Source organism: Vespa velutina, chromosome 2 (genome assembly GCF_912470025.1).
Source record: "Vespa velutina chromosome 2, iVesVel2.1, whole genome shotgun sequence".
NCBI lineage: Eukaryota > Metazoa > Arthropoda > Insecta > Hymenoptera > Vespidae > Vespa > Vespa velutina.
In genome coordinates this window covers 12,090,513-12,111,689 of record NC_062189.1, presented here as the reverse complement: position 1 = coordinate 12,111,689, position 21,177 = coordinate 12,090,513, and the positions used below count along the sequence as shown (strand labels likewise).

The following is a 21,177-nucleotide window of genomic DNA, read 5'->3' as shown; positions in this document are numbered from 1 at the left end:
TATTATTTTATTCATGAAAAAAACTTTTAACAAATTCTATTAGAGCGTATCAATTTTATATGATGACAAAAAATATAAAACATAACAATATTCAAGAATATTACATCATTTCTGCAAAAATTATAATTCCTTCAATAGTGGGACTTATATAATTGTTTTTATTTTTTTTTTATCATTATTATCATTGCTTTCTATTTATATTAATACTTATCATACCTTTAAAATATGCTATAGGGAACGTATCACTGCGCAAAGAAATGTACAGTGATATATATGTCATTATAATAGATTTTATTTGAATACACTGTATGCTGTCACATACTAAGAAATACATGAAGCAAGTAAAAAAATGTGATTATTGCGATTCATAAGCGCACGACATGGTAATAATTTATATGCTAAATAAAACCGATATATTGATGTTTTATGAAAATTGGACGTGATTGAAATATTAAAATTACATAAAAAATCAAACGAAATTTTTTCGCACATTCGCATCAATCAACTTATGCACCTATTTGCTATGATCACAGTTACATTCATAATATTATAAGTTATTATATTATATATGACCGTTGTGTCTTTATCATCATATTACTGTATATATGTACATTTTAGTTATAAATAGGTATATGTTCATTTAAATATAATGAGGTTTTAAAAGCTTATGACTAGCAGAACCTCTAATATTTTTTAGTCACGACCACTATCACCATCAGAGTGTCTTTATAGTCATCACAAAGAAAAATTTTTGATAGAATTAGAATTCTATATTTTATCTATTATAATGTAAAATTCTGCTTAAAATTTCAAATAAATTGTTCAATTCTTAAAATAATTTTCAATCATTAATTTAATTGTATTTTAACATTAAAATATTGTATATAGTAGCGGTCGTGCCTAATGCATAAAAGCGAAAGTAAAACAAGTGTAGCTATTATGCAAAATTAATAATATGTAATGGTAATGCATAATAATTAGCATGATGATAAAACTAACGGAGATTTGGGGGTGTGCGAGCCCCAGCGGGGTTCAGATCGAAAATGGGGAGACGAACGTAAAAAGTTGCCGGTCGTCAATATTGTGAAAATGCGAAGCTTTTTCACAGGCGTCCAGAAGTCGCTGCGCTGGCCGGACCAGAAATAAAAAGCAGTCGGGCTGGTTTGTCAATGGCATTATGAGTGGTAATACTATCACGAGTCTATGCAAACGAAGCTTTAAACAGTGACTTCGCAAGCAATATCACTAAATTATAATTTCAAAATCATATACTATGCCTTTTCTTTAATACACTGTACATACGACACCATTTAATTAATCTTCTTTTACATTCATTCAAAGCACATCACTTTCACTTCTTAATCAATTTACTCAAGAATCTCATTAATATCAATAGAAGGGCTAAGTCTGAATAGTATGCACACACATTCTCGGAACCAAACCTTTTCTATCACCTCTTGCACACAATAACCATTTATTATCAATTTCTAATATAACTTTCAATCTTTCACCTTCTGCGAATGACAGATGCCCATTATTCGATGGTACCCTATTTGTAACTGTGCGAACCTCTCTGGAATCGAGATGGACGTAGCGTTATTTTACTAATCTAGAGAAAGAAAAATATACAAAAGTAAGATAAAACTGAAAAAAAGAAGCGATAAATAAATGATAGAAAGAAATTGCAAACAAAACATATTATAAGCTGATAATTGAATATTAAGATAAAATTTTCATAAATATATTATATCAATAAATTTTGTGTTTCCCTTTAGCAAAAAATATTACATTTTAATATAATAACATGCTATACTTTTGCCATTACGTGCATCAAATTTAAATAGAAAGAAAGGAATAGGTATCATAAACTAAACTACTTTTTGTTTGTATAACTTTGTGTTTTATGTACATATAAACTATATGATTCAATATTAAATCAGTACTCTCTAAATTAAAAGTAGTGTATGAAAAAAGACATTCAAAAATAAAAATTAAATCAAAATATGTATATATATGTAGAATAATTCTACCTACTTTAGCGGTTGTTTCCTCGGAGGATTACGTGTAACTGTATTTGGCCTTGGTAAAGATGTGGAAGCAGCTCGTCTTTGAGGAGATAGGAGATTTTTCTCTTTCGACATAACTCCATAGGATTTATAAGGTAAAGAGCTAGGTCGTGACAAATGAGCTCGCGATGTTCCGACTATGTCTTGATCTACACGACTCGTACGTCGTGTTTCTTGTACACTTTTCCCCCTTGTTTCTATTGGTTTCATTAATACTGTTTTGGTAGTTGATAATGTAACCGGCTTTTTCAAAGAAGGTATTCCAGAGATAGGAGACTTAACAGTTTTTACAGATCCTATTGCTACATTTGGTTGTTTAATAGGTGATGTTAAAAGTCGTGGTATTTTTGATTTTCCCAAATTCGCAGGTGTTCGCATAGGCGATAAGGGTAATGCCGTTCCCGGTTGGTTTTTTCCAGTTTCTTCTTTCCCAATCATTAATTCCCATTTTTCTTGCAGTTTCCTAAATTTAGTTTCTCCGGTAATCGTATCTTCATCGTCCATTTTAGAATCTGGACTTAATGATTTAATAGGAATCATTTGTTTTGTTGCCCCTCTATTCAATGGAGAATGTTCAAGGCTATCAGTATAATCTTCGGAATCTTCGGAAGCTAATTTTTCTAAACCATGCAATACTTTTGTCCCGACAGTGTTGTTAAAACGTTTCTTTACAACATTTTCAAGATCAGTTTTATGTGCAATGATAGACTTATCGTCATAATCATTATAAACATTAACGCAAGACCGTGGACGTATTTTTCTTGGACTTAATACAGTTCCACAATTATCTGCTTTTTCAAAATGATGATCTTTTTGAAGTAAATCAACATTTCTAAAATTTAGTCCCTGGAATATATATATATAAAAATTTCTATGTAATTGTTCATCATGAGAGGTAATTGACAATTATTTAATTATACTTACATCTATATTATAATTGTTCATATTACCGAAACTATTATGTAATTGTCGATATTGGTATAAAAGATCAAGCTGAAATGGGCAAAATGCTAGAGGATGTAAAATATCTAATAAATTATCAACAACTTCTCGAACGTCGGTACTTGCTAATGCTCCGGTAAATAAACTATTACTATTATAATGTTTTCGTAAAATCGATTCTCTTGTACATAAATATGCAAACCAAGCATCCAAAGCTCGCAAACTAAAAAAAGAAAAAATATAATATACATTTTCAATTCAATTTAATGCATAAGAAAGATATAAATATAATAATATAAATAAGGTGCACAACTATAGATTTTTTAATAACATTATGTTAGTCTAAAAACTCACTTCAACAGACCAAATACAAATGCATGAAATTTAAGCATTCCCTCAGTAATAATATCTTCGCCATTAATCTTTTGAACTAACTCGTTCAATGTCTTTGTAAGTGGCCCTTGCTGAGCAGAAGCCTCAACAACTTGCCATACACTGTTTGCTATTGGACCAAAAGTAGACTGCAAATGTGATTTTAGACCATCTGACATTATAGCATACAAAGTTGGGCAGAGATTACTCAAACAAAGTTGTGCACATTCATTTTTATCATTATAATTTTGCCGACCATTAGTAGGTTCAGCATTCCAATATTTGAGTAGTAAGTCAACAGCTTTGCTTGTGGATGATATCATATCTGTAATAAAATAAAAAAAGTTTAATTACTATATACATAAATGTAAAAATACATAAATGGATAAATTAAATATATTAAAATAACAAACAAAAATTAATATTAACATACTTCGTTTTTCTTCTAAATCCACTTTGTTCTCAGGATTGATTTCTTTGTTTAGATCCTGAAAACATCTATCTTTATTGTGCTCATTCGTCGGAACATTTGCATTATTTGGCTGTAATTAAATACAATATATGAAGATATTTAAAAAACAAAAATATATTTGATATATTTTGGTAATATATATAAAGAAAATATTACCTTTTCATCTGAATATCGTTTTTTTTCGTGTAAAGCGAAACTGACAGTCTTTTTTTGTGATTCAGCCATATCAATGTTTTTGACTACATCTTTATTCATTCTAAGTGCTAAAAATTTTCTCACGTACGATCTTAATTTAACTTCGGGATCTTCATTATCTCCTTCGCTACTTTCTGACGATAAACCACTACGTTTTAAAAATTCTTCTAATTGCTTTATATCATCTTCACTATTTTGAGAAGTTTCATAATCTACGTTCGTATTATTAACAACTTCATTCAGTCTCTCTAAAATAAAATTAGTAGCTTCTCAACAAGTTTTAAATACTTTTTATTAAATTATGAATATAAATATGTCAGAAGTAAAAATACACAAAATAAATTTTCTTTACCTGTATTACATTTTTCTTCTGTTTCGTCAACATCTTTTTCTGAATCGATAATTCTCCCGCGGCATAATAGTTGTAAATCATTATTCATATAATATGGTTCTTGTAACGACATTCTTTTATTTGGTTCAGAACATTGATCTTCTACTTCTTCCACTCCTCCCATTTCAAACATACTGTATCTCTTACTTGTGGGAACTTTATTCTTTCTTAAGATACTTCTTGGTAAAGGAGGTCTTGGTGGCACTTTGCCATTGCAGCAATCAGATTCTCTATCTCCATAAGGTAATGAAATGGACCGTTTAGGTAAATTAGGATAGGTTTGCTTTGCTTGATTAACAGTTCTATGAATTTTCTTATCGTTGCTCACTAAACTTGCTTCAGAACTAATGCTATCATAGCGATACAGGTATAATGGATTAGCTACATTATTAGGAAGTAGCTGCTGATTTGTAGAGGAATCCGTCAAGATCGTAGATGAGCCTCGATATCCAGAAGATGGCTGCGTAGCAGTACTACTAGTTGAGGAAGTATTATTTGGTATAAGTTCACTTATTGGTCTTGTTTTATGTCGCATTGGGGGAGATAAACAAAACAATGGTTTTTTAGTTTGTTCATTGATATTGATATGCTCTGAAACTTCTGGCACATCATGTAATATTTTTTTATATTCAGTAGGTAAAAGGAATGTTAGCGACTCCCAATCCTTAACGTGTGAAAATCCACGTTGTTTAAGCGCATCGATATCGTTACAAGAGAACGGTCTGTTGCATCTATTTGAATGTTTCCATCCTGGCTTACTTTTATCATAACATTGAGGCTTTAATGCTACATTGTCTAATTTCGTATCTTTAATATTAAGAAATGAAAGATCTGGTAACGTATAATTAGGATATACAACATAAACAGGCCTTTTATTAACTATCGTTTCCCGTATAGAAGGGCTATCTCTTTCTGCAGGTACTTTGTAAATTAGTGACGTTTGCACTTCGTTATCTTCTGTTTCGACCATTGCTTGAATTCCTGTTGTTTTAGATATTACAGATTTATTTTCCTGAAAAATCCGTAAATGTTTTGAACGGCATTCCAAGTCATCCTGTGAAATTTCGAAATCTATTTGTTCGATATCACTGTCATGTACGAGTTCTGATTTAGTTATGCTTTCCGACAATTCTTCGACCGAGGCAGATGAAATCATGTCATCTTTATTTTCCTTATTGCTTGTAAAAGTATTTGGAATGTCAGCCAACTTATCTTTTTGACTTTCTACTTCTTTATTATTATAACAATCACTACGAACCCAATTTATAGAAAAATCTTTTTCAGGAAGTGGACGAGTACATGTATTTATATTTTGTCGCTGTATTTGTGTATTTGTATTAGTTCCACTATCACTAGCACTATTGCTTGTAGGCCAACCACTATCACTGATGGAATCAGATTGATCCAAAGTAAGACTCATTCCTTCAGCGCTCATACTCTTTTGTTTCATAAACAATTTTACTAGGCTTAGATTTTGTAACTTTTTCCCAGAAGAAATATTTCCACTACCATCGGAATTTTCTTCATTTACAGATCGACTCATTGCAGAGCCTGAATTGTGTGATGGTAATGGGTGGTTATTTGATTCAGCAGAATCAACCTGTAAAAAGATATATAATATAATAACAATAATTTAATCTTGTTTGAATATTAACATAGAGAATTATCTTTGCAATATTTACAGAAAAATTGAGATGAATATTAGTAGGTGATTCTTGAATTCGTGTAAGATCTGGTAAGCTTTGACTTCTTTTATTTATAGATATAGTTGTATTTCCTGTCCCATGTAAAAAATTTGGAATGGTATTGTTATTGCCCGAAGGATGTCGAGTTATAACCTTATTCATGGAAGAATGTTTTAAATTACTCCAAGTAGTATATATTTTAGAATCAGAACACACCATTGACGAATCTAATATAGTTCTTCGTAACCCCTTTTTTTTGTAGTAAGTTTCTGGTACTTCGTATGTTTCTGGTTTTTCTATGTAAAAACAATTTTACAATTTAATATTATTTTAATGTGAATAATTCATAAGTTTTTAATACCAATCTTCTTTCTATAAGATTTATTTATTTTATTCATTTATTATTGATTTACCTTGATTTTCGAAATCTGGAGAACTATCAGAGTACATTGTAATACTACCTTCAAAAGCAATAGTATAATTATTTTTATTATTTGCTTGACAAGTTAACAGCATATCTTCACAGTCCAATGAATCTACACTGTAACTACCTGCTGGCGGTAGCACAGGTGTTTCTTTCACAGGAGAGAATAATAATGATGATTTGCATATAGACATTGTATCAGTTGTTGAACAAGCAGATTCTTCTCCCTTTAAATAAAAATAAAAAATAATGAGAATATTTATATAGAGATATACGTATAAATCATTCTTAATTACGTGTTTTCTGATAGTTAGTAAGTTATTACTTTCATGCAATAAGTTCATTATCATGATTATACTACTGTTACATAAAATATATATCATTTTTATTGGTTACAATTACTTGCATTTATATTAATCTAACAGTTGACATTATTATAATACAATGCATTACAAGTTAGAATATATTAAATCTGTCCTACATATTTTGTATGGGTTATAAATGATTTCGTAAAAGATTTTTGCAATGAAGTTTGAAAATTAATGGAAATTGCACAGGTATCGTCATACCTGGCTGCTGGTGTGTGGGCTGATTGAAGAACCGATGTCAAGTTTTTCCATGACGGAGCCAGATATACTGGCATAACGTTCCCTTTGATAGTTAAACTGCCATAATAATGGAACACATTTAAAATTTAATGTGTACTAATCTGACTAGTCGAGCGATGTATTGCACATAAAGTATATACTTATATTGTAGCTTTTATAAATATTTTGTTGGAAGTTTCTGTATGTTTAATATGTTATATTAAATAAATAAATAAATGTATATTTAAGAAATATGAATTTGGTATTTAAAAGTAACAAATAATAATTATTTAAAACTGTTATCATACAAGACAGTGTTGGATCATTAAAAACACATGTACTACAAATCCTTTGAAATGCATGGTATTAATGATAAAATTAAGTATATATCAGATGTAATAATAACATAATAAAACTTAAAAAAGTAAAGTAAGTATGTGCGATGTGTGCATATGTGCTCTATATGTGTTAATAAAATAATAAAATAAATATTGAAAGAATATTAACCTCTGAATGTTGAACTGGATCAGTACACATAACTGGTAAAGCAGTAAGAAGAGTGTGGATGTCTGCACTACGAAAACTTTCCATATCAATTTCTGCTAAATTAGCATCCAAATTACGAGACAGGTCATCATAATAACCCACATCTTCCCGGGAATATGATGCAGAGAGTGAAGACAGAACACTAGGATGGACATGTAATCCTCCATCTTTGTATCTAAAAGTTGGTAAAATTAAAATATCTTTTTAGAGAATGAATCTTAATAGCAATGTTTTATTTATTTATAAATATAATCTGTTTACCCATAATCTGTACACCACTGATATTCCACATTGTCTTGTATAAAGTCTGAACCAATAAGATCTTGCTGCATAGAATCTGTTGCAGGATTGGAATTGCAATCCGATCCTGGTGTTTGCGGATCTTCCATGACTGCAGCTCCTTTGCCTGCACCTGGAAAATTTTATAAATATATAGTTCTATTTTTCTTATGTCTTCAAGATAATTAAATCAATATTAAAATATTAAAACTATTTATTATTAAAATATTTATTAATATACAATATTTAACAGTTTAAGTAGATATTATCTAAATATATTAGAAAATATTAGAATATTTCATATTTTGTCTATCTGCCTGTTCATATATAATCCATAAAATTTGAATATTTGGATATTATATTTATATTATTTTCATTGATTTTGATGTAAAAGGTCAAATTTATTTATAAATACGAAGACCGTGCGATTATAAATAAAAAAGAAAAACACAATAAAAAAGATTGCAAAAAATTCTGTAGTTTGTTTTCAAAACAAAACATGATTACGAAATAGTTGTAATACGATATTTTCCATGCTATCTCAAATAATACGTGCATGGGGGCACAAAACATTAGAAACTTTTCAATCATTCCATCATCAAAGAATACTCGAGATAAATAGAGAACTTAATCCTTCGCCTAATCTTGATTTATGATTATTGTGATTAAACGACGAATGCCACTTAACAAAAATAATTTTAATTAATAATGTAACCAAATCAATTGCATAAATTAGAATTAATTCTGTTCGTAAATATATTTTCAGATTTATGCAATAAAACGTATTACTTTCTTAAAGATCATATTATTTCTGAGAATTGTCACTGAGAGAAAAACTTCCATTGCATATTATTAAACATCCCTCGCATACTTTCGTTTATATATATGTAACAGAATTGTGTTACTCATGGTCGTCACATTGTTGCGTACCGATTGTCAGATCGATCTGTCATTGGTGTAACGAAGATGGTACATCGAATACTAAAATTTTAAGACGTATATTTTCTCGTTTAAAACGCGAAAAAGTTAGTATTTTTAGAAATCGAACTAACAAGATTAAAGTAGAACTTACCAGGAAGAAAATGTTAATTTAATGACATGTCGTTAAAAAATCTTGACAAATGTAGAAAGAAAAGAAATATTTTTCTTTCGTAATACACTGTTCGCAATCGGATTACAATGGGTCGATTTTCCTTACATGGTTATCGTTCGATCGATTTCTCGATCATTTAACGACAAAGATGAACGACATATCTGTTTAAGGCCACGATCGAATTGATCACGTTCCTTTCCTGCTACGATTCGACAATGCCAACGACGAGGCACTGATAAGAACGTCTCTTATTTTTCTCCTCCTTCCCGCCAACACCGCAGCTGTATATCGTTACGATAAAATGGGTATGGCAGTGTCGTGACGTCACCTCGAGCTTTACCAATCATCTTATAGAGTAAATAGCTAAATATTTTGCGCGCCAATTTTAAAATCATTTGAATTCGAATTTTCTTCAAATCTAAGTATGTGAATAATTCTTTACGCACATGAAAAACGTATATGATATTATTTGTCGTTATTAAATTATACATAATTTCATATATAATATAGGCAATTCCTACTTTATAAAAAATTATTGGCTTAAGATTTTTTTTTTTAATAGACTGATAAAGATTTGTTTATTATATAGCGTTTATGTGGGAAATGTAAATCCTCATTTTATGAACAAATAATTGCCTATGTTATTATTTTATATCTTTTGTATATCAATATTTGTTGAAGAGTATTTGTCATGCCTCAGTAAGAATTTAAAGAAGCAAAAATATGCGCCATTCGTAAGCCGGAAATATCAATCCTTATTTGTGACGTCAACTCTCTCGAGTAGTTTACTATCTTTAGCTTTCCTACATATTCTGATCTAATAATTAATAATCAATAATAAAGATGCCAACTTTGATTATTAAATAATAAATAAATAAAAGAATTGATAATTTCTATAAATGAAAATTTTAGTTAGTTATGTTAAACAATTAATGTTTCGAATATTTCATGCATAATGATTAAAGAATTTTATATTGAATCGCAATTCAAGTAGAAAGTGTTATTACTAGCATAGCGTGACTTTATTTCTAAAAAACGTTTATATTGTATACACAATAATTTTCTGTTTACGTTCGTCAAATGATTTAATAATGTGCAACAAAATCATTTTCGTCATTTGGAGAAAAATTCGAAGCTAAAATCGAAGTTTTGGGAATAGAAATTGATACCTGAAGAAATTGTTATCCATTTCATCGCCGTGGCCGCGGCGAATTGGTTTTGCGTCTAGTATTTACACACGATAAATGCTAACCGAAAACACCCATTTCTTCGACCATATGGTGACGAGTTGCCTGTCACTTACACTACTGTTAGAAATTCATTTTAACTGCGCCTATGGAGCATGATCGCTCATGCGGCGCATGTGCACTGTAGGATTGAATGTAAAGGGTGGGCAAATGGAAGTCGGATATAATCGAATGCATATATGTATGTATGTCTCGGCTTTAAAGACCCGAGTGGTTTCGCTCGATCGAAGCTTTAATTCTTGATCCAATGATGAAGCGTTATACGTATAAATTGTATGTATATACATTCGTTTCTTAATTTTAATGTCATCATTCTTCTTTTATATTTTTATTTCTTTCTTTCCGTCTCCCTTTCTCTCTCTTTTACTCCTCTCTCTCTCTCTTTCTCTCTCTCTCTCTCTCTTTCTCTCTCTCTTTCACTTACATATTAGATCGCACTCGGAGTAATCTATTAATTTATGAAAAATAATAAATTCCTCATCAATTTTTGTTATGTATTTTGTTATGTATACTTGCAAGAATTTTTAAAACAAATTTACTATCTTGCTGTCTCTTCGATGTCAAACAAACAAATGCTGATTCATTTGTTTTCGACAATATTTAAACGTTATTTATTATTAGTTTATTTTATCGTTATGTCTTTGCGATTTTTCCTTGTTCTTGCTTAAAAAGGAATGAATTGATTGTTTGTGATCGAATACTATTAAAAACAAGTACAAATATTCATTTATTGATATTCTTACTAATGATCATGTTTAGTATTGTTCATATATTTTTGTTATTATTGTTATTTCGTTAATTTAATTTTTTTATTAATTTGTAAATTTGTTATTTTTGTATTTTTAAAAACTTTTTCTTAACTTATTCAATTTCACTATACGTTTATGTAAACTTACACGCATGTTGTACACATGTATACCCATATACATACGTATTTCGTACGATGTGTATATGTATGATAAACTGCTTTCTCTATGTATGTAATGTATGTAATTTTTTAATAGTAGAAACTATGATCAATAAGGAAGTCTATGGAGTAGTTTATCAATGATTCTATATTGCAGTAAAATAGTTAAAAAAATTAGTGAATCTACGAAGTAGTTAGTTAATAAAATGTTTACGAATAAGATAAAAAAACGAGTCAATGATTGACGAGTATTGATAAAACTCATTGAATTCACAACTTCGTCTTATTCATAGACTCGTTTATTGACTAATCTCATCGTAAATATATTATTATTATCCCTTTCCTTACTAAAGGACTATAGTTATTCAACGTTGAATGTTCTCTATGTACTAAAAGTGACTATGATCATTTGACAAAATTCTCTTTGAATTAAGAATTCTACGTGAATGTACTATATTTTGAGATATAATAGTTCTATATTAATGTCATATAATTTAAATAAGAAACCAATAATTTGCATAATATGACAAAGTATCAGATGTTACGCTCTGCAGTAACAGAAGTACACTCACAATTCAATTGTCCCGTACTGCGATAATGTACTAGCGGTCGACTTTGCCATTAATTACAAATTAAATACGTTTTTGAACGATCGTATATGGAACGAACCTTGGCCTTTTTTTTGTATTCAGCATGATGTATTGTATTTTGAATATATGATATACGCTTTTGGCGAGAGTACGTGCTAAAAATATTAATCTAATCGATTAAACATAGTTCAATTCAATTCTTTCGCGATTCATTTTACAATACAGTAGCGAACTTGTCCTATCGAGAAAAGAAAGAAAAAAAGACAAAAAATTACAATATAATTATTCGCGTCGACAGTGCCGAGGGCGTGAGATAATTTTAGCATCAAGTAAAATGCCGGAGAAGAAGTCGAGAGCCAAATTTCGCGAATCGTTGCAAAATTTTACGTAGTTATGCATCCACGAAACATGATACGAGAATTTCAAAAATTGGCTTTTTTATCGTACTTAATAATCATGTTGTGTATAATTTTTTACATATATACGAGATTAGACAAATGATGAATGAATTTATCATTGATTTTTACGATATTAATGAATTTTACAAGAATTATATGAAATGTTTGTTTAATTGGTCTCAAACGTAAATTTATCGACGATAATTCTTTTTGATTTATTTCTCAATTTCCGTATGATTTAGTTATCTTTTCAAAATACTCAACGCTTCAATTAATCTGTGAGATTTTCTTGTCACGAAGATGACAAAAGACCACGGTTTGAAAATATCATGCGTAAAGAAGAAAAGGAAGCATTCTTTTGACTGTCCTTCGAGAAAAGAAAGGGTGTTTAAAAAAAAAGATTCTCTCTCGGAGTGCAAGAAGTAAAATAGTAGTAGCCCTCTATTTATAGCAAAAGAACCGTATGCAAGAGAAACTCGTTATATACACAAAGTCTATCATGGCCACAGAGAAAGAGAGAGAAAGAAAAGAGAGCGAGAGAGAAAAAAAAAGAGAGAGAGAGAGAGAGAGAGAAAGAGAAAAGAAAAGGGCGAAAGAGAGAGAAACACATCTGTAGAGGTATTTGAACTGTTGAAAAAAGATCGGCTAGAATTTCACCATATGCTGTCTCTGCGTAGTCGAGGGCGTTGCAGATCGTTACTTAAATCATTAGAGATGCGTTCGCATTGAAACGTTTGATCCCTCGCATTCGACATTTCCGAGAATACAAATACAAACTTTTATTTCAGATATACCTTGTTAGAAATTGTGTGATCGTTTAGACATTTCATTGAAAAGATATGTTGATGTAAAGTAAATATAGAATTAGAAACGTTGTCTAAACTTGAAAAGAATCCAAAAAGCAATGCAAAAAGACAAGAAGTATGATTCACTTGATTAAATCAAACGTTATGAAGAGAAGTGTTTCTCTTTTGGCACGAGCAAGAAAGCGGATTCTGTATGGTAACATTTAAAAAAAAAAAAAAAGAAAAGAAAGATTTTTAAATATGCAATCAAAAATACAATTAAAAATACATCTATGTGTTCTTACATTGTTTCTGAAGAAAATACATGCATTTATCGCATGGAACTCGATAATAATTCCAATCCTGTCGTTTACGACAGGACAAGGAGGGTGATTGCTGTTGTTCATGTTGTCGCAATGGTGGTGATGGCGGTGGCCTTTTTCGTGGCCGTTGTCGACGTCGCGATGGTTGAAGTGACGGACTCACGCGACCAGCAGAGAATTCTGCTATCTTCATGATGACGCACAACAGAAGCACTATCATCATTTGTCAATCTTTGCGGTTTCGTCGTTCTAGCACTTTTACAGCATAGCGATACTTTTCTCACTAGCGTGCATCACATCGGATTACACTCGTCACGTTTCTTTTATGTTCTGTCGCTACGCGACATCAAAGTCCGTGCTAAAACGCAGTTTTTCAAATAGTGTTTTGCACTTTTCTTTTTTCTATCTCTCTTTTTCTCGTTCTCCTTTTTTCTTTTATTTTTTACATCATGTTCCACTTCATACACGGAAGTTCGCTCAAAGACTGAAGTAACATTGTAACATTACACTTCACTCTTACTTTATACTTACTTTATACAATTTTCTCTATCTAATGGAATGGAATGAAAAAGGTTCGATGTTAATTCGTTTATAGTTTTCCTCTCGGTAAGTTGTTTTATTTCTTGCACACCAAAACGATACTAAAATCTCGCATTCGTCCGATGATACTTATTACTGATGCGTGAATGCCTGTGGGTTTACTTATCGCGTGGGTTAGATCCTGTTTTGCCTTTACGAGACGACTTTCCGTCGAAGAATATCGGGAAAATTTTGAAATCGGGTTCTGTTACCTTTTCTATCTGTATAATTGGGTTGAGGGGAGTAAATATATTAATTTGTTTTTGACATATCTCTTCTAACGTATATTCTTTATACGTATTTATCGAAACACTTCCGTTTTGTGAATATGATCTATCACGTTTGAACTTTTGTTAATAATAACTTTTTTTATCTTGAAGATAATCTGAACATTCGAATAAATAATAAATAAGCACTTGAAAAATGTAAATAACTATCAGGTAAGATGACTCACTGTGACATGGTTCTTCGTCATTATTTAATTTTGATGAAAACATTTCCTTTGAACAGCTTTTACGATAATGTTTTTAATAATGTACGTTGTTCTTTGTTAGATAGTCGTTAAACGTATGCAACTTGAAACGTGACCTTCGTCGTCAATAACGAAATAATTTATAGCACGTCATAAAACGATCTACTTTTGTTGTACAATTAAAACATCTACATAAGAAAACGATTAACAAAAGCAATCTATTACAATAATTACAAAAAACTTGTGATTTTAAATTAAAAATATTGGATTTATCATTGAATTACGGAGAAATCAAAATCTAAATGTTTCTTTATCGATATAAATAAGATTCGATAACAGTTTCGATAAAAATTTTTAACGCGTAATGGTACGAAAATAATCATGACAGTATTGTGTCGTTTCACATTTGACCGAATTGAAAATTAATGCAATGATATAAATATCTTCTGTGAATAATATCAATAATTACGAAGTTAGTCAATTAAAATATATAAAATGAAAAATTATAAGGACTAATCTACGTCAAAAAAATACAAACGCGATATTCTCGTATAGTATCCATTTTGGGCGCCGTACTTACTGCCAACAAAGATAGTAATAATAGTTGCGTCAGCCAATACGCAACTGTCAAGCGCTTAAATTACAAGTGGCGAAGCAATTGTTTCGAGTTAATCGAACGTTCGAGTATAATAAAGAGGGTTCGTCGGAGCGTAGATCGTACTAAATTTGGACGTTACTTTTTGCTAAACTGATCATTCGAGAATCGAAGATACTGAATCATCCGTCTAATCGACAATCCGTATAATAGAAGTTTAATTGAGTTTAAGTACTTAGTGAATTTTAATTCTTTCTCATTGAAATCCTAATTATTATTTGTTAATTTAATTATATTTTATGGTACATGAAATATAAAGGACACAAGGAAAAATGTGCTTTATACCTTAGAATTAGGATATTTCTATGTATAAATTGAAAGTATTTCATCCATTATGCGACCGAAAATATTTTTATCTAATGAAATACTCCTGTTAATAACTATTACAACGGGAAAAAATTCATTTTCTCAGTTTTGAAATAAGCTATTTTTAACCCAAATCCAATAGTTATAATGTCGTACGTTAAAAAGTTCAAGAATTCATTCAAAATTCATTTCTCATTTTCTATATCGACTTCAATAGTTTTCTTTTCTTTGTTTTTCTTTCTTTTTTTTTTTAATGAACATTTTACACGTACAGTCGAAAAGGTATGAAAGAAACGTTTCGATGAATTTTTCATATCATAAATGAGTCATATATCGCGCTTCGATTTCTATTATTCTGGAAAACAGAAGAGAGAGCATTGAAATGTTCAGTTATCGTCGTGAGATTATTTCCTCGGAGACGATGGACCGAAATTTCAACGCCCTCGGTTAACTATAATGGAAACACTGACGGAACTGGAAGGAGAAACATCTGGCGAACTTCAAAATTCCAATAGTCCCTTAACTCCTTAAGTATCAGAAACTGTTTCCAGGAGACGTTTATCAGAGTTAAGTCGATTCATGCGTTAAACGCACTACGATGCTCAACGATCTCCAGGCGAGGAAATACCGAACGTTTGACTTAAATGACGTCCATTAGACAAAATTCTCGTATCCGTTTAGTACGTGGGTGCAACCGGCGTATCCGTCACAGTGCAATAAGTCGTCTTTGGTCTACGCACTAAACGTGCACTAAAAACGCGCACACATAGAAACTTAACTCACAGTATATATTTTATACGTTTACATACGTATTTATATGGAAAACACACACATAGGAGATAGATATGAAATCACACATAAAGAAATAAAAATGTCAAAAACTTTTTTTAACAATTCTTTTATCCGCTTAGTCACATTAAAAAAGAGAGAAAGATAGAAAGGCGAATACTTTAACACTGATTCAAAAATGTCAAAAGCATTCAAAGTTTATCGTAATCCGCTTTGAGGCTATACACGCTTCTCCCAAAGGGTTTCTTATCTGTTGTTACTTAACGGAGAAGAGTATTCTACTACCCTTTCCTCTCTCTTTCTCTTTCCTCCTTTCTTCCTTCCTTCCTTTCTTTCTTTCTATCTTTTCTTCTTTCTCTAGGCACGAGTTTCGTGTTTATTTCGGTGGAAATCGTTTTCTGGACCACGGTCTGAGTCAGACTGCCCTAGCGGCGTGCGTCCTGCGCGGGAGAGCTCTTGCACACGGCACGACACGACGCGGAGTTTAATCTCTATTAATAAATACTCGGTGTGTCTGGTCCCTCCGGTCGGAATAGAGAGCACAGAACAAGAGTAAGAGAGAGATAGATAGAGAAAGATAGAGAGAGAGAGAGAGAGAGAGAGAGAGAGAGAGAGAGAGAAAGAGAGAAAGAGAGAGAGAGAGAGAGAGAGAGAGAGAGAGAGAGAGAGAGAGCTAATCTATACACCGAAATGTAGGAGTACTTTCAAGGATCTCTAATTTTTGAATCCACCACACCACCTGTTTTATCAATCTATACGATGCTAGAGAGAAGCGTTATACTACAGTATAGTATTGTTGAGGATAGGAAGTAAGACTCGACAATAAAAGGGTGCCTTGAGAGGACATAGTGGGATCTAAGAAAAAGGTATTCCTTGAAAAAGGGTTGAACACGTTAAAGGAAAATCATAATGCAAGCTTTCTATCGTTTTTTAATATGTCCTTAGTCATGCGGGAAACGATGACGTAGCTCTTATGGGGATCGAAAGTCGACATCACTCGAGGTATGTTTCTTTTCTTTTAATTTCTTTTTGCTCGTCTTTCCGCTCACGTCGTAACGATCGATCTTTCGATATATATTATTTTTATTTTTCTTTTCTATTTCATTTCTGTTGCTCTACGAAGTTCTCCTGTGTACCTTGTTCGATGTATTTCCTGAGGGATTTGTAGGAGATATTTATGTATTTCATTTGTTTCCAATCACTATATATTGTGTATATACATACATATCTACATATATACATGATAAATCATCGAGATGATATCTACTAAGTTTTTTTTCTCGAACAAGCTGAAAGATATTTTTATAAGGCATCGACTTTTTGAGTCCCATATCAATTAATATCTGACTTTATGTTAACGTCGTTAATTATGTAGAATGATATTGCAATCGCCTTGGGTATGTAAATGCGAGTGTGGATTCGCGATTTGTTATATAAGTGTACAACGACCTTAACACTTATTGATTTTCACCATACAAGTTCCTTGCTACAGTAGCCGAGGACAAAACTAGTTCGTTAAGTAGAAACGATAACAAATTTTTCTACATTTATGAAGTTTCATATCTGCCAATATTTTCTCAAAATTGAAAAACTTTGCAAACTGTTTAACTTTACAAACTGACAAAAAAAATCAATTTTATTATATGTACCGAATAAATACGTATGTCTGTAGTTGATAAATCTTTTAATTTATTCGAGATGAATATTTATTGAGAAAAGTTAATGGTTTCTGAACACATGTTTTGATATATAAAAAACAATAAGAAAATAGTTCTAACATCAATGATTGTGTCATTTATCAATTTGATGTACAAAGCTTGAAAAACAGGAAAATAATGTTTCCAATTATAAAAGTAATCGTACTGGCCGTTGTTATGACCCTTTTTAGAAGAAGGATACCGTTGATAAGTAAAGATATATTTGTAAGTATCGATTTCCAATACGTTTCCACCTATATATATAAGGGAGAATCATTGTCTCGAATTGGAATAATAAAATCTTCGTGTTTATTACTTTTTTTTTTATAGCTGAGGCATAAATGATAATTCGTTTTTCGATAAGGGTCTTTCTATCTCGTCTTTCCGATCGAATCATTTTGTCTTTTAATGATCGATCTGGAATAATATGTATAAACGATTTTTACTTACCGATACGTTCTCCGTTGCTACGGACAATATCCGTTGCCAGGGCCTATAAAAGATAAAATAAAATCGAATTAATTAATGAAAATATTTAGATATGTATATATATCGATTAATCGTCGTGTGAAAATTTTTTTATATTTTTTTCTATTAAAATCGTTTTATGTGGCGCCAATAATTCTGATTTGTTGATGTCTTTCATAGTTTCCGACTCGCGAATCGTTGCTTTATTTTCAGCCGTTTATATACTCGAACAGAAGGGGTTAGTATTTTTGGACGAATCATAGTGCATTTCCTCTCCGTGACTCAAGAGTCACGATCCATTTTGTTAGGAGACTAGAGTTAAAGAAGGGTTCATGTTTTTATTAGAATCTCGAATAAGCTAAGTAAAATGTTTAATAATGATGACGATCAGAAAGAGTATTAAAAAAAGAATATTAAGAAAAATGAAAAACAAATATCTTTTATATAGATCTATATTATATATTTCTTGTATTTGTTGGAATATTACGAGTAGAAGTAACTATTAGGGGGACCAGAAAGTAATGTTGTTTCTGCGCATGTCGATATTTGATTGTGATTAAAAATAAAAACTTGTTAAAAATTTATTCGTTTGAATTTAATTTAAGAAAACGACATTACTTTCCGATCCACCTAATATTTATTTGCTACATTTTTCGAGTATTTTGGAACATATTAACAGCAAACTTCTACATTATTCTTATTTCTAAAGATTGCAAACTAAAGATTGAACGGCGCCCAATGTTCGCATAAGAAGTTTATGGAGTATATAGTCGCAAATCTTTATGAATTTCATAGCTGCAAGTATTTTACGATGTTACTCGCACGGCTAGTTCTGAAATAATAAATCGTTTAAAAATCCGTGTCAATATATTTACTTCGTGTATTTCTCCTATCTCTCTAGGCGTTGCATTATAATTGGCTTTAACAAGGACAAAACAGACACAGAATAAAACAGAATGATACTTAAGTCACCTCTACGACCAACAGAAGTAACAAAATTGCATAACTTTAAGTGTACTAAGAAAATGAGGCCACGAGATTCTAATAAGCGTAACTATACACTGGTGAATGATAAAACATGCACATCTCTGTTCTTACGTGTCATTAAATATTCTAAAATTCTATCAAATTCAAGCTAAGATGCAAATTTTTATTTCGTTATTGTCTTATTCAATCGTAAAATAAAATTATAACAAGATAAAAGTTATCCGATCATCTTTGGATATGCACATGTTCGATCAATTCTTTAAATAACAAATTTCTTATTTGAAAATATTCTCCTAAAATAGAAGTCCTTCGTGAAAATGAATAAACTATTATATATAAAGCCATTATTTATAAATGCAAAAGAAAATTCTATGGATTTGTAAGAGTATCTGACATTTTAATCGATAAACGCATATTGCGCGCTATGAATCTAACAACTTCTAATGTTTCTTGCAAAAGTATACGATCATTAACTTTTCGATGGGTTTATGTAAAAAAAAAGGGAACAACCCTTCGTTTTATGGTAGGAGATTATTCTCAAAGATACTGGCTGAAAATACATTAAAAGGCGCGCACGTCGGTGATGAGATTAAAGGTAACCTTCTCATCGATTTTCAGTCTTCAAGGGTCAATGACGTATTACGTGCATAGAACTAATACAAATGAATTTTACAAAAGATTTTTTCAAAAAAATTATACCAAGTAGAAAAAAAATGAATTGAAAATTGAACGAGACAAGGATGAATCTTTATTATAATGATAGTATAATATTACTATGATTTTTTGTTCACGTTGTAAGTCAATAAGAATGAATTATGTTATATTAATATTCTGCTAAAAAAAAAGAGTATTCCTCATTATCTTCATATGTCTAATATGCAAGAACATAGAAACGCCCACGCGATGTGCCAGTAAGTAGAACCAGTCGATATCAGAGAAGGTAAAACAGGAGAGAGAGAGAGAGAGAGAGAGAGAGAGAGAGAGAGAGAAAAATCTTGGTACTTACGTTCATGTTATAGATACAGCTGACAGTCGATTCACGAAACACTCACTTACACAAATTTGACGACATCTCAATAACATTTCACAAACGTTTTCACTGACTTATGATCAAACGATATTATTGACTTATACACATGACACTCGCAGAAATTGTCACAGAGAAATGCTTCCAAGAACGTGTATTCTATCTGAGTAACTCTGGAGCGGAGAGCCCCTCCCTGACTGCAACTACCCCCTGTTTAATATCGAATGCGCATGCTTCGATTTCGGGCTGATGTTTCGGGCTCACAAAAGAGGGTTTGATCACGCTCCCTTACGATCGTCCTCAAAATTACATTTGTCTTAAGTTTTAGTAAAAATTAAATTCAAAAAACTATTATAAGATTTCTTTCACCGAAATTTTCCATTCTTAAAATCGTTCCTTAAACATACTAATGTTCCAATATTTTCCTTGTAATTAAATCGCAATATGAATACATCTACAAAAACAAAAATTGCTTATCCTAAATTTCCAAAACTTAAATTTTTTGTATTGAACACAATGAAAACAAATATTCAATATATGTCGGTCTTTTATTTGGAATTAGACGCAGAATATTTATAATTGTGATTAGATTTTACTTTTTATATTAGATTACACTTTCTTTTCTTAATTTATTTAAATAAATGTCAATTGTATTATATATATAATACAATATATATATTTTATTGTATTATATATATAATAAAATATTGTATTATATTATAAAATTTATTTAATATTTGAATTAGATTTTCCAATGTTTACTTCACAAAATATAGTTTTGTTTTTTCAATAACTTCAATATACAATATAGAGAAATAGAGATTGCTTTCACATTTTAATATATATATATATGTATATATATATATATATATATATATATATATATATAAAAGAT

At 30.7% G+C, this 21,177-nt stretch overlaps 1 protein-coding gene and 1 long non-coding RNA gene across 13 annotated transcripts in view; one reads left to right on the top strand and one right to left on the bottom strand.

The window, feature by feature from the left end:
- Nucleotides 1-270: 270 nt before the first annotated feature.
- LOC124947333 lies at nucleotides 271-20,446 on the bottom strand. Of its 10 annotated transcripts, none has more exons than XM_047489364.1 (14): nucleotides 20,262-20,446; nucleotides 18,251-18,293; nucleotides 7,942-8,092; nucleotides 7,642-7,855; nucleotides 7,117-7,212; nucleotides 6,537-6,774; nucleotides 6,121-6,419; nucleotides 4,400-6,038; nucleotides 4,009-4,313; nucleotides 3,814-3,922; nucleotides 3,363-3,705; nucleotides 2,991-3,231; nucleotides 2,035-2,912; nucleotides 271-1,609 (listed from the first exon to the last, which is right to left on the bottom strand). In XM_047489364.1, the coding sequence occupies exons 1-14, from the start codon at nucleotides 20,265-20,267 to the stop codon at nucleotides 1,597-1,599; spliced, it is 4,575 nt and encodes a 1,524-aa protein (XP_047345320.1). In that variant the 5' UTR covers nucleotides 20,268-20,446; the 3' UTR covers nucleotides 271-1,596. The 10 variants fall into 10 exon arrangements, with proteins under 10 accessions (XP_047345320.1, XP_047345317.1, XP_047345316.1 ...); XM_047489361.1 differs by lacking the exons at nucleotides 18,251-18,293; nucleotides 20,262-20,446 and adding exons at nucleotides 13,285-13,786; nucleotides 15,785-15,924; XM_047489360.1 differs by lacking the exons at nucleotides 18,251-18,293; nucleotides 20,262-20,446 and adding exons at nucleotides 13,285-13,852; nucleotides 15,785-15,922.
- The window catches only part of LOC124947354, a 35,738-nt gene continuing 30,617 nt past the window's right edge, over nucleotides 16,057-21,177 (top strand). Inside the window, exons 1-3 of one of the 3 annotated variants that reach the window (XR_007100386.1) lie at nucleotides 16,057-16,969; nucleotides 17,049-17,105; nucleotides 19,170-20,891. This is a non-coding gene — a long non-coding RNA (uncharacterized LOC124947354). Of the gene's footprint in view, nucleotides 16,970-17,048; nucleotides 17,106-17,226; nucleotides 18,970-19,169; nucleotides 20,892-21,177 lie in introns of those variants that run through there. The other 2 variants (XR_007100385.1, XR_007100387.1) reach the window with 2 other exon arrangements.